The sequence below is a fragment of the Hippoglossus hippoglossus genome, chromosome 20, assembly GCF_009819705.1.
Source record: "Hippoglossus hippoglossus isolate fHipHip1 chromosome 20, fHipHip1.pri, whole genome shotgun sequence".
Classification (NCBI taxonomy): Eukaryota; Metazoa; Chordata; class Actinopteri; order Pleuronectiformes; family Pleuronectidae; genus Hippoglossus; species Hippoglossus hippoglossus.
In genome coordinates, this window is record NC_047170.1 from 9,625,276 (window position 1) to 9,642,802 (window position 17,527).

The following is a 17,527-nucleotide window of genomic DNA, read 5'->3' on the forward strand; positions in this document are numbered from 1 at the left end:
TTGTTTTTAATTTGCAGTACATGCAATGGTATGTTGAGAAAATCCAGATAATTAGATTTTTAGTGGAAAACAAATGACAGAGTTAAACGACTGGGTTTGTTTGCTTTTTAATGTCTGTTTATTGATTTATTCTTATCATATAAAACAGTGGATGTTTTGTTCTCTACCGCTTTTAGGTACTTACAGTTTCAAGTCAGAGCCAATGAATGCAAAGCTGCTCTCGGGCATGCACTGAACTCCTCCTAAAATTATCCGGAGGGGCTGTATGTGAAAACACAAATGTCCGAGTCAGTTACTCCAGACAATCTGCAGAGTAGTTCCTGCCAGCCGCTCAGCAAAAACCCTGGATAATGTCAGAGTGAGCCCATGTGAGAATACAGCAGGATAATGTTCAAAGGATTCATCGCGAGCAAGTGGACATGTTGATGATGTTTCTAACATGTGGCGGACACAAAAGTGAAAAAAACTAAAATAATACAAATATATCAGTATGTAGAGGTCCCAAATAAGACGCAGACAAAGATGTCAACTTGGAGAGAAGACAAGATTCGGGAGGGGTCAATGTGCAGCGGCCTCCTGCGTGTTCTACCCAGACGCGTCCCCTCACCCATAACTCTCCGTTGACTTTCATGTCCTGCTGTGTTGTTCAAATGTGAAAAAGGAAATCCAGAGAAAGGACCCAGTTGCTGGGATCATTTCCGCAGTTCAAGTCTGAAAACAAATTATGTTATTGGTTCTAAAAAGCCATATGAAAAACATTGATATTTTCCAATGTGTCTGTTTCTGCATTAGTCAACAGAGTCTCAAAGAATGCAGTGTCCTCAGAGGAAGAGGTGGATGATCCATTTCCAAATGTCTCCCTCATTCTACACATGCATTACTGCTCACTTGCATGCACACATAGCTCCTGCACACATATAACACAGTACATAAAACATGAGCCTCCTTATTTCGTGTTTGTTCTCCCACAGCGTGCACCGTCTAACGCTGAAAGTAGGAAAGTGCATACCAACAAACAATGTTCCCAGTTAAAGATGATTTAGTGTCAGTGAACTCGTCATATATCACATGGAGAAGCCCGTATAGTTGTCAGCTTCACAGTCGCGGTGGCTGTGACACACTGATCATCATGTCCCCCTCCAGAGATGAAACGTCTCTCTCACCGCATGACTTAAGAAGAAACTCAGCATTTTAAATGACCCCTGTAGCTCACGAGTCAGTGTTTGTTTTCCTTCCAGCTGGTTTTACTCTTATCATCACTTTGTGTGTGTGTGTGTGTTTGTGTGTGCGTGCGTGCATTCGCTCCAACACTACAATGCCTCGGGATCCGTCCCTGCTTAAAGCCTGCAGGCAGATCAAACCGCAGAACTTTGATTTGCTCAGGATGTCAATAGGTATTCAAATTTCATTAAGAAAGGCGGTGATGTCTTAACTACGATGTGCTTCATGCTGTATTCACACTGAGGCAGATAACACTGTTTACTTGCCCCTACACTCTTTCATCTGAAGTGCTTTCTGAAATGTTGAGACTGAATTGTGATGATAAAGTTTCTCCTAGTTTGGCTAAGAAAACACAACATTGTGAAGCAGAGCCACAAACTGCATGAACCACAATTATCACTAAAGTTTATCCACATGTGGAACTTTTTCCATTCTCATCTCTGCTGTTGCCCAGTTTGATAGAACTAGTGCAGTGCCCTCAAACCTCTATTTCAGAGGTCTGTTAACAATCAACACAATTTCCAGACCCAAGTCCACAACTCTTCAAAATAAAAGCCCTGTAATGCAGCTCAATATTAAGTATTGCAGCAATTATAAAAACATTGTGCTTTTACTTTGTAGGCTAATTTCTAAAGAGGAAGTGATTCTATGAATGTTGCTGCCAGGACAGAGATCATCACCTGCAACACCCGTGAATGTCTGTGTCAGTCCGATATGGTGAAATAAAAATGATCAGGGACAGTTAGAGACCAATGCTGTAGTTTACTTGAGGACGTGGAAGAAGACATGCTCAGCTCAGTCTGCAGACAAGATGCTGTTTGCCTCTTTATTCAGATTTTATGAATATTGAACATATCACTTTTCCAAATTGCACCAAATTCAACACTACACTTCCTTGGACCATCACCAATACACATATCATAAGATAAGATGAACAGTTCTAGAGATATGTTTTCCACAAACAGACAAAAACACAGGTTTGAGGCATTATTCGATAAATAAAACACTGATTTATTGCAGCTCCTAACTGATTCCTGTTGGTTAACATGACCAGCAATTCTTGACAGTCAAATCCTTTCACGGTCATTGAAAACAGCTGGATTCTGTGACATTCAAGCAACCACATCTCAGTTTTTACTTGTCCACACTGTACTGTAATAGCCAGACACAAAAAAGAAAAAAATTCAAAAGCAGCACAGAGTGTGAACAAAAGGCCAAAACAGAGAGAGAATATATTTTTTAAGTAAGTTCCCAGCTGCGTGACTGCTCCATGTTACTGTAGCTAAGTGGAGCTGGTGGGGGGGCTTTCTAACTGCTATTTTTTCATAAATTGAAATGTTTGCCCTCCCTGTTGGATAGTATAAATATTGCAACGTTTAAATCCTGCTGTCGGTTAAGCCATGGTCTGGAAATTAAGATGTGTTTACATGCTAATGTGCAGGTGATCCCCTTTAGTCTGATTCTTTGGACCCGACCGATTTCCTGATTTAATCTGCACCACAGAGTGAGAAAGTCATTATACTATGAAAACACTATACCCTTCACACAGGAGTCATCGTTGTTTAATCATCAAGTGGTGTTCCAAGAGTCCTCAGTCCGTCCATTTCATTGTGGGTTGGTTCGTTTTGTAAACATTTCCAAGATTACACAAAAACAACTGATTCCACAAAACTGCTGGAAGGCTGTGAAATGTGTCATGAAGGAACCCTTCAAATGTTAATGCAGATCCGGATCAGTTGGTGGATTCAGGAATTTTTGATCACTTACCTAAGGAATAATTCATGGAGCTTGATGGGAAAGAAAATCAGTCACATTTAGGGAACTCATATCTATGAGTGTGTCCAATTAGGTGCAGCTAGATTGAATTTAAGCTGGCGGTTTATGAGATAGTATAACCAATATTGAATCAGGCTTTGTGGTGGAACAGAATTTGTGTACTTTTTCCATCCTTTTAAGGCCGGCACATGTTTAGTAAATACTTTGAATCTCTCTCTCTCTCTCTCCATCTGTCCAGGTGTATGCCTAATCACTGTGAACACGGCGGCCGGTGTAAACAGACGTGGGACACTTTCAGTTGTACCTGTGATGGAACGGGATACAACGGAGCCACGTGTCACACTTGTAAGTACAGGAGAGAGAGAGAGAGAGAGAGAGAGAGAGAGAGAGAGAGAGTGTGTGTGTCCCTCCCTTAACCTCACATTATTACCACTGTGTTCTGTTCCTCGTGTTTTTCTTCTTCTGCCTTCCTTTGTCTGCCTTCACGTCATTTTAGTCGCAATTCTCAGCAGAACGACGGATGAACTTTTGAAGTGTTCAGAGGCCAGACTTGTCTGACGGCGATGTGTACTTTGAGGAGAAGAAACCCACCAGCATTAACACAAAGAGAACAGAGCGAGAGAGAGAGAAACAAAGCCAAAAAGGATTTTTTTTTAAAGGCTTAAAAATGGTCCCTTCTTCCAAATGTAAAAAATAAAAGAGGGTGAGAGAGAGGACATTTTTTTGTTCAACCTAAAACAACAACTTTAACATGAAGTGTGAAGAAGATATTTAACCTGTTTAAAATATGTCTCTTATAAGTCACCAAACTTTATGGACATTTTGTAGTAAATAGCTGGAGTTATATATTGATACTATTAGTATGGTGGGTCGTTATAATATAAATGTTAATTTATTTGGCAAAACCATACGTGTCTATCATCTTTTTCCACTTAACCAAGGTTGGGTCATGGTGGCATCAGGCTAAGCAGGGTGATCCAGACCTCCCTTTTCTTAGCATCTCTGTGTAGCTCTTAATGGGGCATACTGGGGTACTCCCAGACCAGATGTGATATAAAATCCCTCCAACGAGTTTTGGGTTTACCAGGGGATCTCTTCCCCGTTAGACGTATCTGGAAAACCTCCAATGGAGAGCGCTCAGGATTCATCCTAATAAGATGCCTGAACCAAATCAACTAGCTCCTTTCAACGGTCCAAATCTCCGAACTCCTCACTTCTTGTGTCTGCAATCTCATTCTTTTTGATACAATCCAGAAATCATGACCACAGGCTTATACATTCTAATAATATGCTCAAAACACCTTAACCGGCTTCTTTCAACGCGAACGAGCAACAGCTTTACTTTGAACTTCAGGTCCGAACCCTTCTGTTTGCTTGCTTGTATCCATGATCTCATTCTGTCAGCCACTACCCACTGCTGATTTCCATAGGAGAGGGTCCCAGCTAAAAGACAGAACAGATGTATGAAAATGTAATAATGCTCTTTACTCCGCGCTCCCTCCGGCTGTCCGAACTCCTCACTTGTTTTTTTTGGACACTGTCTAACTCATGACCGTAGATGAGGGTCACAGCCGACAGAAATATTGTGTGAAAAAAACTGTAAAAGTAATAAAAAGCCCATAAGAAGAAAACTGAGATTTTTTTCAATTTGAAACTCAGTGTCAACTCTTTAAAACAGCTTTGCCTCAATCAAGAAACTTTCACTCTTGCACCCGTCCATCTGAAGGGTAATTCTCCCTCTCCCCACTCTGTCTGTTTCTGTGTAGATCAACACAAACACAACATCAATATGTTGTCAGGTAGATTGCTGGAGTGTGTGGGACAAGACACTACTTCTTGACAGGCGCTGAATAGAGACTGGCAACCACGTGAAGCTCCCTTCTGGAGGACGGAACAAAAGAGCATCTGCAGACATTCATGTGCTATTTAAGATCCATCATTAAATTCTACAATATAATTAATCAATGGTCCTTTACACAATGTAGATATGAAATACGGACATGGAAATGTAGAGAAACAGATGCCAGCTTTCTCGGGGCAGTGATTCATCTTTATTGTCCTAACATTGTCACTGTGGGTAGCATATGATGTAAGTCTTTCCCAGGACTTATGCTGTATTTTCTAACCTGACACTAGATATCCCAATCCCATATCAAGCCCCACTCTCAGATCAGAAATGTGAAGGGTGTCCTGCAAATCTCTTTCATGGTTACTACAGGATCAACTCTTCCTCCTCAACTGTTGGCTAATATCATGACCTAAGCGCCGCCACACGCACCCTCAGACCACAACAAACAACAGTGTCCATCCAACCACAGAGCTTTGAAATCATTGTCACAACATATGGATATTTTACATTATCAATGTATATATCTCAACATGATACTGTTGTCCACAGCAATGAGCTCTTTGTCACTGTTATGTGTTATTTAGCATTATAACTTCAGTAGCTATACTTAAAGTCGTTTTTCCCCGTTATCCATCCAGCACCTACTGCTTTTGAGTTTTTCTGAAACCTATTTTTTCCTCTCTTTTCCTCTTAACCTCCCCCAGCTATCTATGAGCCATCGTGTGAGGCCTATAAGCACTTGGGCAGGTCCGCTGACACCTACTGGATTGACCCTGACGGCAGCGGACCCCTTGGCCCCTTTAAAGTCACCTGCAACATGACAGGTTTGTGTGTAGGAGTGCCTGTAATTATTTTTTCTGTGTGTGTGTGTGTGTGTGTGTGTGTGTGTGTGTGTGTGTGTGTGTGTGTGTGTGTGTGTGTGTGTGTGTGTGTGTGTGTGTGTGTGTGTTCACACTACCCGACTCAGTCCAGACCCAGTGACCTGTGAGGAGGGGAAACTCTGCAGCGCTGCACATTCTTAACCTGAGAAAGCAGCATTCTTAACCTGCAATACCTGGGGTTTCCATGGAAACGCTGTCCCAGCTGACATTTAACTGTGAAGAAGAAGATACACAGACACAAACACATGAAACAGACTTGTTATGTAAACCTGAGTGTGCTCCAATGGTCTGAGTGACACTCCTGTCACACAGACTCTCTCACACACACACACACACACACACACACACACACACACACGGTTGAATAAGTAGATAGTCTGCAACAGAAGAGCACGCAGACACAGCAAAGGCGAGACTTTTAATGAAATGTCACTGCCGTCCGCCGGCAAGCCCCTTGGTCACACTGAATTGCACACTCACTCAAACACACACATACACACACACCTCACATTCCCCGACTGAAAGTGGGAATGAACAGTGAGATGTCTGAGTGACTGGCTTATGCCATAACAGTGCACAAGAGGCTGTTGAACCCTGGAGAACACACAAGAAACTTCAGTGCCATGGCAACTGCATGGCATGTAAGTAAATTTGGATTTTCAAAATGTTGATAAAATTTAGGATTCCATGATTCTCAAGAATCGTATTCATTTGTTCTAGACTTCAATTTCAGAAAACATGAATACGTTAATAGGAAAATTTCAGTAAACGTTTGAGCTGTTTCTACTGCTAATGCAAATGTGTTTAATTAATCAAACAAATGATGTGCAACAGGTTTGTTTCTTGCATTTGAAGAATTATTGTTTTTACCACGTTGTAAAACTTGCGTATGTGTGTTTCTGTGTAAAGAGGACAAAGTATGGACGACAGTGGTGAACAACCTGCCACCCAAAACTACAGTGACCGGCTCAAGTAGAGAGAGACGCACCGTCCTGCAGGTCAACTACAGCGCCTCCATGGAACAGGTAAGAAAACTGACGCCTCCCCACACTTACTTTATAGAAAAGTGATGTTATTCTCATATGAAAAATACTTTTTTTTTTTAATAGACTATTCCATAATGTAGATATATATTATTTCACCCTGAACAAGCATCAGCACAGGTTTGTGAAGAACGTCTAGCTTTAAGTTATACAGTCACACCTACGCAGTCTTTGCTCCCTAAAAACTGCAGAGACAAAAAAATCAATTTTCTCTACAAACTGTGAATATATGTCACTTCTCTCATGGCTGAACACTGTGGAGCCAAACAAAGCCGGTCAGTGTCGGCTGATTAAAACTTTACAGGCAATTATTTGACATTTTTGGGGAAATCTAACAGTATCAACTAGTCCGTGTGAGCAGAGCCAGACTTTGAGACGTTTGTAGATTTAACTTTGCTGACATGGTTCTCTTGAGAATCTAGTGAACCTTGGTAAGTTTGATTAGAGTTTTCTACCCCCTAATAACTTATATCATCATATTCTGAAATTATTGCTTGTTATTGTTGATATGAGAATCCATCCTTCCTGCACCTATTATCAATGAGAGGGAAGTGAGTCATTTGTCCCTGGGTAGTGTGATGGCTGGTGTTCAGAGAGCTTATAACTTCGCCAAGTCCATCTCGACATAACAAAAAAACAAGATCCTGGATGCACCCTTTTATCCGAATCCAGCTCTAAATGTTTAGAGGTCTTCATTGGGTTATATCCGCCCCTCCACAAATTTTCATGAAAATCGTATCCGTAGTTTTTGAGTAGTCCTGCTGGCCGTCAGATGAAAACATAACCTTTTATGAAGGCTGTAACCACTGTAACATTCCGGCTACAAACCAATATGTCTGCTGTCACAGCTTTGACAAATCTACACCAACAGCAGCGTCGTATTCTCTCCAGCTTGTGACTGTGAGGAGAAAAAGTGTCGGGCTGCAGCCCCTCTACTCATCCAGTCTTAATTCTTTCTAACGCTTAATAATAATCCAACATAATAACAAGTGTATCACCTCAGGCCTCCACGCGCCGCTCCGGCTCTGCAACGTACGACTCAAACTACCGGAGTCTGCTCAGGAGTCAAATCTCTAATCTTTGTGGCGAGTGGTTATAGATTGCAGCTGTCGCTCTCCGTCAAAAGCAAACTGCGTGCGAGCTTTACAGCATTCAGGAGGAGTGACAGCGGTTCCCACCTGCAGAGTGTACACGACGACTGAGTCACACGAGATGACAGGGCTTGTGTGGCGGATCCGTCCTGTAATCACATTCCCTCCTAACTCGTATGGATCGCTCATTCCATTTTCAGCTTCTCGAAATCAAAACAACATTACTGTGCACTTTTGTTTAATTTGTAGGCTCGATAATTTGTGCTTTTCATGAAATTGACCGGTCTGGTCGAACGAGATAAAAGAATAAGTGTCCATGTGTTTACAGGTGACCGCCATCACCAACAGCGCAGAATACTGTGAGCAGCAGATCGTCTACAGCTGTCAGAAGTCCAGACTGCTCAACACTCCAGGTAAAAGCTGGGGATGATGTCTCTATTTCAGATGGACCGAATGTTTGTTCCCATCTGCTCTTCTGTCTGGGGATATGTGACAGAGGGAGGACACGAGTTAAAAGAAAAATCTGAATTAATGAGGCATTACAAATGCAGACAAATATTAAAATGATGTGAATCATATGACGGGGCCATGACCAGATCTTAAACCCAGCAAACACTGAAGCTGCTCTTGTGACTTGTCGTCACACAACTCCTGACTAACGCTACATCCGCACTTTCCAGCCTCAAACAAAGAAGTTGGGAAACTGCTGGTTCTGTTTTAGTTTGAAAAAAGTATGTACGGGCTAAAACGGAGATGTTTGGAAAAGATGATTAACACGGCTCAACTTTTTATGCAGCAATGGACCGGCCAATCAATTTGTGTTCAGTGTACATGAACGGTCATGTGATGCTTGTTTTCAGATGTGTTAGTTTGTCTTACTACCGACATGAAGTTTAAATGCTTGTGTGGACGGAGATAGTTTCAGTGGCAAGATAAGATGAGAGAGGACATTATCGCCCCCGTGGGAAATTTGCCCTGGATGTGTCTACAGCGAAACACAATCCAAAGTAACAAATACATTCATCCATCACACATTCATTTACATTTTTAAAACTTACACATAGTGCAAACATTTTTTCGTTTTTTCTTTGAATTTCTCACTTATTTGTGTCTCTTGCCTCCAACCTGCCCCTACGCAGCACTAGAATACAAATGAAAGTATTTAAACAGACCATTGGAAATCAGTAGCGTCATGGCTGGGATCTTTCTCAGTAGATTAACTTGGATTACACTCATTTGCATCAGGTTTGTTTGCACTCAGATCGGCCGTAATGTACTCGAGCAAGCCTCGGGTTTAGTGTCGGTTTGGTTTGGATTACTTAGGCTGGCTTTCAAAATGGTTGAGTCATGTGTGGTTTGCCCTGGATCAGATATGTTTGATTTGGTGTTCTGGTTGGTAGAGTAGGGTTTGAACAGGGGTTTTGTGTCGTTGTTATGCCGTACAGAGGAGCAGGGAGGAGAGCGTGCAGCTGTGCAGCTGCCACTGCTGGTGACAGAAGAGACAACGGCAGCAGCGTTTTACTCTTGTTTTGCTCGGTCTGTGTCAATGCTTGGTATTTAGTCTAATATCTTGTTTGAGGAAGACATCTGTGTGTGTGTGCATGTGTGTGCATACGCGTGCATGTGCGTCTACTCACTGTGCTGTGCGGTTTTCACTGTGAGCAAGCTTGCTGTTGTTGTCGTAGCTGTTTTCTGCCACACAAACACACACTCACACACACACAAAAATCTTTGTGTTACTATATATGTGGGAACCGTTCATTGACATAATGGATTCCCTGGCCCCATTTCTGAAAACCAAGTATTCACAATCAAATAGTGGAATTTTTCTATCAGTAATCCACACACACAAACGCACACACATACTTCATACACATACATGCATACACACATGCACACAAAAACCAATAGCGCTTCATAAAGACAAGACACCCCTGGCAATTAGAGTGAAAGAGAGAGAGAGAGACGATGGAAAGGCGATGAGGGAGGAATCGAAATTGGCAGGTTTGTTAAATGTATATATAACATATAGTGTGTATGTCTGTGCGTGTGCGTGTGTGTGTGTGTGTGTGTGTCGTATTATATGTGTGTCGTATTATATGTGTGTCCATGCTCCATGATTGACATAGAAGGAGTAAAGCAATAGGTGGTTAGTAATAGTAGGGTATTAGTGCAGCAGACCAAAACTTTGCAATTAACCTCCACTGCTCTGAGAGATGGCATCTACACACACACACACACACACACACACACACACACACACACACACACACACACACGTACTATTAATTTGCTATTTTTTCCCACTAAGACGATGTTTCGTGAACTCGCATACACTTTGCATCCGAGGTCATCCACCCACCCACCGCACACACACATTCAGTCAGTCCATCAGTCCTTCATTAACCACTTTAGTTTACTCTTAATTCAGTACGTTGTAAGTTAGGGAAATCCAATTACCAGTCTAAAATGAGTGAGAATGTAGGACCGGGAAAAATCATTTACCCAAAAATATGCTTCATAAATTAGCTGTCAGCTTTCATCAAGTAACACTGTCAACAGCATTTCCACTGCGAACCACAGCCACACACACACACACACACACACACACACACACACACACACACACACACACACACACACACACACACACACACACACACAGCTATAAAGATGTACACTTGCATCTTGATCTCATCTATTACACCAGAGTTGGCATTTTGAAAATAAACCAATTGTTAAATGGGAATTATATCCTGTCACCAGTGACACCCTTAATTTGAAATATGAGCCGTAATTGTCCTAATTGTCTGACCCCTTCTTCACCTATTTCACGTATTCTGCCCTTTGTATTATATTTATCACCTCACAGACACAGATTGTCCCCCGTCGAATGTCCTCATTCGCTAGAGGGAAAGGATGCATGCAGCATTACAAATACAGAGACACAACTTAGACACACACTATCCAATGTACCCCCCAACCCCTCTTCCATCTCTCCTCTTCCTCCTCCATCTTCTGCATCCAAATGTATCAATTTTACCCATCTTTTCCCTGCACTTAATCCACACTTACCTTCACCCTGTTCTCCCTTTGTACTTCTCTCCTTTATCATTTCAAGTCTCCAATTTTACCTCAACTTATTTTTCTTCCTTCCTTTTTAAATCATTTTTTTCTTAGTCTCTGCCCCTGTCTATCAGTGACTGTTGAACACTATATCCAATGTGTTGGAGCCACAGCTTTGATTAGCACTCTCCACTTACGGATTAGCATCATTCCTTACAGCGTAATCAAGCTGTAAACAAGCAGTGGTTGCACAAACAAGACCTCATGCAGATGCAAACCAAAGACTACGTATAAAGATGGACGAACCTCCCCCCTCCATGCAAAAATACAATATCCCACCCACCTTGCACCGCCATCATGTGGAGCCAATGTCTGCATTAGTGACGGCAGAGTGAAGTTGAGGTTTCAGATCCAAAGATACATCCTCACGACCAACTGCAAGTCAATCTCAGCTGTCAATCATGATGTCTCACTCTGATTTGACTTAATTACTTAATTTTTGAACATGAACACACAATGTGAGTGTGATAAGACTGACTTGAAAATGGTAAAAAACATATTTTTTGTCCAATTTGCTAACAAAGAGGAGGTGGTGTGTTTGACCTATACTGCAGTCAGCCACCAGGGGTCTATTGGGATAATTTGGGTACACTTTGAGGGAATCTGTCGTCCATGTTTATATACTTCCATTGATGCGGGCTTGGTGCCGTATGTCACCAGTGGACAGCTGCCTTCAAAGGTCTACAAATTCAAACGTAAAATGACAAAGCAATTTGATTCTGTCCTTCAGTTTCCAGAACCTGAGTCCCATCTGTCTGGCTGAGCCCTGTTTACTCAAGAGTTCTGTGCTTGACCTTAACCCACCTGCAGAGAAATTGATGGTTTCCTATCGTAACAGTTTTAAGGGCTCCAGTGTGGGTCTGAACAACTCCTCTGCTTGGTGTAGAGACTTTAAGAGCCGTGAGCCGTAATGAGAAATCAGTATGGACAACAAATTAAAGAAGTCCTGTTGCCACACAACAATGTGGATGCAGCAAATGTTCAAATGTTCATGACCAATATATTTTAGTTTGCTTGCTGCTGTTTTCCATGAAGGTCAGACAAGTAACATGCCCATCCACCTCCTCGACAGAGCTTGTTATACTTGACAGATTGGTCATTGCACGAGGCAACTGTGATGTCACTTGCTTGATGTGCGGTGATGCAGTGCAGTCTCCTCCTAAAGGGTGGGTGCTGTTGCTCAGAAGAATACAACCACACCATCAGGAAAAGGCAAGAAGGAGAGGTAACAAATGGTTGTGGGACCAGCTTGTTTCCTCCAGCAGCACCGATTCGGGCTGGTGTGCACTTCTTTGCCTTAATAAACCATTCGCAGGTTTTTTTCCATAGAATTCCTTGTCTTTACTAAAAGTCTTTGCGGTATCCCTCCAGGAGCCGTGCGGGAATCGCTATGCTCCTTCATCAATGACATGAAATAAAGTATAGTAGAGTATATGTAGAGTATAGATGTCTGTAGAGACGGGCCTGTTTGCATACTCTTGCCTCCAGCCCAGTCCATTTTGTGACAAACAACATGTGCCAAGGCAAAAGATTCAGCCTAAATGCCGCCGCACACCAGCGGAAGTGACTCCATTTCTGGACAAGGACAGGAAAAGCAAGCATAAACTAGGCTGTACATTGTTCACGCCTGCATTGGCACTAACCTTTGCCATTGGACCTAAATCTTGAGGTGCACCAGTAATAGAACAACAGATTTAATACTTCGTAAACTCCACATACGCACATGCACACACCTTGGCATCCCAGAGATTTTGTCAACTTATCAAAAAAAACTTTGTTTCTCTCTTTATTTGTCATGACTTGCCTGAAGCAACTGATAGAATAATTTATAGCACCCTGGTTAATGAAGAGAGAAATGTTTCTATCAGATAAATGAGCTCATTAATTCCAGTGAACTGTGCCTCAGTAAGACGTACTGTAAGTGCCTGATGAATGTGGCAGCACAGATGCACAGGTTCTCTGCACGTATAAGGAAGATTCGGGTAAAGTGCTTGCAAAGTCAACCTGTGCCTTTTGTTAATATTAATCTTTAAAAAGTTTTGCAAATGTAACTTAAGACGTTTCAATAATGACATAACAACGGAATGACATCAATTCCTCTGTCACTGCCTCCAATTATAACTTTATCAGTGACTGAGTTAAGCATAAAGCTTTCACACATTGGATGGTTAGAATAAATTGCTGACTCTGACTATTTTTGGTCTGAATAATATAATGGTGTGTCATCTAGTTGTGTAATCAAGCAGTCAAACTTGTTTCATTCACAGAGGATGTAGTAACACTGGCAGCAAAATTCAATTATAGAAAAATGTTAATGTTTTCAGATAATAACCCGACCGGCCTAAAAGATGAGATCGCACAAACTGTGTCACGACCACCTCCTCTGTGAAGGAGCGATTTCACCCGCTGTCAGCAAAACCACCCAACCAATTAATCTGGGGTGATGTCACAAAGTCGCGATTGTCAGAGCCACTTTCTGTCCCGTCCTGTACAAAGTTATTGGGTTACTTGTAAAAAATGCTTTGAAGTGCCATTATTTCAGGACATTATAGGATTTCGTTACGTTAGCATTTTTATTGGCTGTTAAAATGTTACAAGTCGCTAAAGACGAGATGTGAGTCGGTGATAAGCAGCTCGATGGGATCGTTGGACGAGCGGAGGAGAAATAGCTTTACAGACTGGAGGGAAAGAAAGTAGGGGAGAGGAAAAAAAGCAATTGGAAATCCTGTTTTGCTGTTACACAGAGCTGTCAACACACTTCAGTCACAGACTGTTCTGTGGCCGACACGACTGATCTTGATATGTCGGTCACTCAGTGTAAAAGAAAGGACGTGTGACAGGTGATTAAATGGCTTACCACCGAGCTGAGAACAACACTTAGAGCACAAGTTGTTATTTGGCTTAATCAGTTTTCCTCAGCATCATATTAATGAGTTTGTACTGCTCATAACATGCAATATATTTGTTATTGTAAAATACATGGTTGGGCTATATAAATACTACAACTAATGATAATAATACATTTATTCATGAAGCACCTTTTAAAACAGTCCTTACAAAGTCATTTACAAAGAGGTCAAATAAAAAAACTATACAAATAATCGAACATTAAAAGAAAATCATAGCAGCTGTAATAATAAAACATAATTTGAAAGTCGTGGCAAAAGAAAAGGATAAAAGATCCACATCTAATGCATTACACCAAGATACAAAAATATTTCATACGAGTCAATATCAATAATTATTACAATAAATGTCACATTATTATTTCTTTTGAGTTAAAGGACACACGTTTTTCTCCTGTGTGAAGGTTTTGGTTTTAAACTCTTTATGCACAGAATGACACTTGATGAACAAATCTGGTGTAGATCATTTGTGAGTCATACTTTGTCACTGTGCTGACACAATGCAAAATTATTCTATTGTTAAATATTGTACTGTCGTTGTTTTCGCCTTGGATGAAACATTTTATTGCGACAATTGTTGCGTTTTCACTCGTCAGTTTATTTGTTGCTTGTTTGCAACTGATATTACACAAAAGCTATTGAATGGATTACATTGCAAGAGAGGTTTTTTTGTCCTTTTCACAGACTTTCCCGGGAATAATTCATGGATCTTGATGAAAAAAAAGACATTTAGGAAACTGATATCCACGAGAGCTTAATGGGCCTCAGGGGAGTAGTGCGCTCTGCTAAGATTTCTAGTGCGTGTGGTTTTGATATATTCTTTACTGTCAGACATATTGAATCTAACACGCTACCTGACCAGCAGCATGTTCTTCAAATGGCTGCATGAAGTCCGGCGTTAAAGTCTCTGACCCAGAACAACCGACACAGGTTATAAAATTGGTCTTTGATGTAACAAAAAGGTTACGAGAGAAGGAGGAGAGGAGAGAAACCTGGGTGTCCATAGATATGAGACGAGTGCGGCTCAGGATAATGAGGCTGTGTGTATGCGTGGCGTTGTTACCGTCCACTCCTTGGGCACTTCTGGTCTCAATTATTGCCTCAGAAGCCACAGTGATATTCCACACACACACACACACACACACACACACACACACACACGCACACATGGTCACAGCTCTTGAATTGCACCCTAATGACTTTATTCAGAGCCACCAGTTAACAACTTGTTTATTTTTTTCCTCGTTTTTGGGTTTTTGATGTTCATCATTAAACTGTACAGATGCAGCAGTAGCAGACAATGGCTTTTCTCCCCCTCTCTCTCTCTGTGTGTGTGTGTGTGTGTGTGTGTGTGTGTGTGTGTGTGTGTGTGTGTGTGTGTGTGTGTGTGTGTGTGTGTGTGTGTGTGTGTGTGTGTGTGTGTGTGTGTGTGTGTGTGTGTGTGCGCGCACAAAAACAACAGGTACCAATGATGGTGCACTGCTGTGAAATGTGAACAAGGCTGACATCCGAACTACAAAAGTCTGTGTGTAATTATGTTATATTGTGTAAAATAAGGCCCTTAACCAGTCTGCCTTGAGTTGTGCTCACTCCTCTGCAGTTTGCCTTTAAAGTCAACTCACACCTCTTACTTTGTTTTTAGATTTTTAGCGGTTTTACTGCTCATGAAAAGAAAAATATATAAATATATGTTTACTCTGGGCCTGGTCATTGGTTTTTAACTATATTTGGGATTGTGTCATTATTAGTTTATGTCATGTGTTCTTTTTACTTTAGCCCTATTGTGCTCGCACGCGGCCCGATTGTGCCACGTCTTTCATTACCCGACTAATGTTCTGGTTACAGTGTCATTAAATTGTGAAAGCACTCCAGGCAAGAAGCAAGTCAGGGGCCAGGAGAGAACAAGGGCTAATATATCGAAGTACAAGAGAAAGGAGAACTATCACCAGAGGCCTCGGGGCATCTCCCTCGCTCTCCCCATCAACCCAGCGTCTGCCTCTCTCTTTTTTTTTTTTCTGCCTCTCCTCTCTTTACCCCCTGTAGACAAGATGCTAATTAACGTTAAATTATCCTCTCTATCTTTCCCTGCTTTAAATGCACTGATGAGAATCCGTCTCCCCTTCAAGGTCGCAGGCGGCGTTTTGGCCCTCCGACCCCAGGGGGGCGAGGGGCGTTCGCTCGCTTGATAAGAGGCGCTCGTGGCTGACGCGTTAAGTTGGGCTTTATATAGCGATAGGAAATTAACGGATGGAATTGGCTTGAGACGTTTCTCCTTCCGTTCACATATAGGTTAGAAGAGAGGGCACTTGAAGGCAGACTGGGTGGTGGTGGGCGAAGGTTTGCTAATAGGAAACAGCAGGAGTGTGTGTTTGTGTAAGTGTGTGTGTGTGTGTGTGTGATAGCTTTTCAAACCTGTGTGTGTGTATGTGTGTGTGATTGTGGACAAGCGAGCGAGGCCTTTTTTCGTGACAAAGTGGTGTTTAGTGAGAGAAAACGGTCAACAAAGTGCGATCCGTCACCGCGGAGCCCAAATCATTTACATCCCATAATGTGTGCTCTCTGTTTGCTGTTGCCTTGGTAATGCGTCATTGCCTGGGATAATGCTGTCATATGTTGTGTTGACAGAGTCGTGTGTCTTATCCCGCCCCGCGTCTGCCTACCTGAGTGCCACACTTACAGCTTATAGCTACACAGGCGCAGGTGTCAAAGTAAAAGAGTATAACACTTTACAGTACATTAAGTTGGAGTAATAAGGTGTTTGCCAGGCCAGCGTCTCTCTTTTCCCTCTCTCTCTCTCTTTTATTTTCTCGGTTTTCCTTTCCCCTGAACTTCTCTTTCTCTCGCTCTCTCTTATAGTTTCACAAACTTATGAAAGTCACTCTCCTTTTTTGGGGGGGATTGTAAATGGGAGTGTAATTAGTCTGGTGTTGGTGTGTGTAGATGTATAATGTGTGTGTGTGGTGTAACTGTTTGTAGATACATCACCAACCGCTGGTGAAGCTTTTGACGTGTGTATCTGTATCGGTTGTATCACCTCTCTGTATCAGTGTTTGTGTTTGTTGTGCAATGTGTGTGTGTGTGTCTGTGTATATGTGCGTGTGAGCTGTCCATACCTGCTGCCCACAGGCTGTAGCGTTCCCCCAGCATGTTGAATATTCTTCTCTAGAACATCACCACAAACTCTGTCTTAACACAAAGATAAAAAATCAACAATCATGGAATTTAACCGAACAGAGGAAAAAAGTGTAAATGATTAATTATCAATAAATACATTTTATTTTATTTGTTTAGCCAATATTCACAAATCACAATTTGTCTCATAGGGCTTAACAAGGTGCGGCATTCTCTGCCCTTACAGTATGTCCCTTTCATGGACCTCTCCCCCTGTGAGAGCAGGGTCAAGGAACTACTCTAAAAATCTTAAAATGAGCGAGAACACATAGTTCAGACTAGAATATTAACTGTAATTCCTTAAAAAACCAGGGTTTCCACAGCTGAACAAACCTGGATGCATCCGTTTTCCAGTCATACGTGGATAATACAAATTGCTCTGTGAAAAGCTGTTGTGCTTTCCTTAAAAGCAGTTTACACGTTCTCGTATTTTTCGCTTGAGCGAAGTCTGTCTGATGTGTCC

General features: G+C 41.8%; 1 protein-coding gene across 4 annotated transcripts in view; it reads left to right on the top strand.

Annotated features, from left to right (window-relative positions):
• Positions 1–17,527, top strand: part of cntnap2a (contactin associated protein 2a) — a 318,658-nt gene that overhangs the window by 210,406 nt on the left and 90,725 nt on the right. For all 4 annotated transcript variants that reach the window (XM_034572776.1, XM_034572777.1, XM_034572778.1 and 1 more), the window contains exons 12-15: positions 3,236–3,342; positions 5,551–5,670; positions 6,637–6,752; positions 8,190–8,274. In XM_034572776.1, the coding sequence (XP_034428667.1) occupies positions 3,236–3,342; positions 5,551–5,670; positions 6,637–6,752; positions 8,190–8,274 (428 nt within the window). The remainder of the gene's footprint in view (positions 1–3,235; positions 3,343–5,550; positions 5,671–6,636; positions 6,753–8,189; positions 8,275–17,527) is intronic.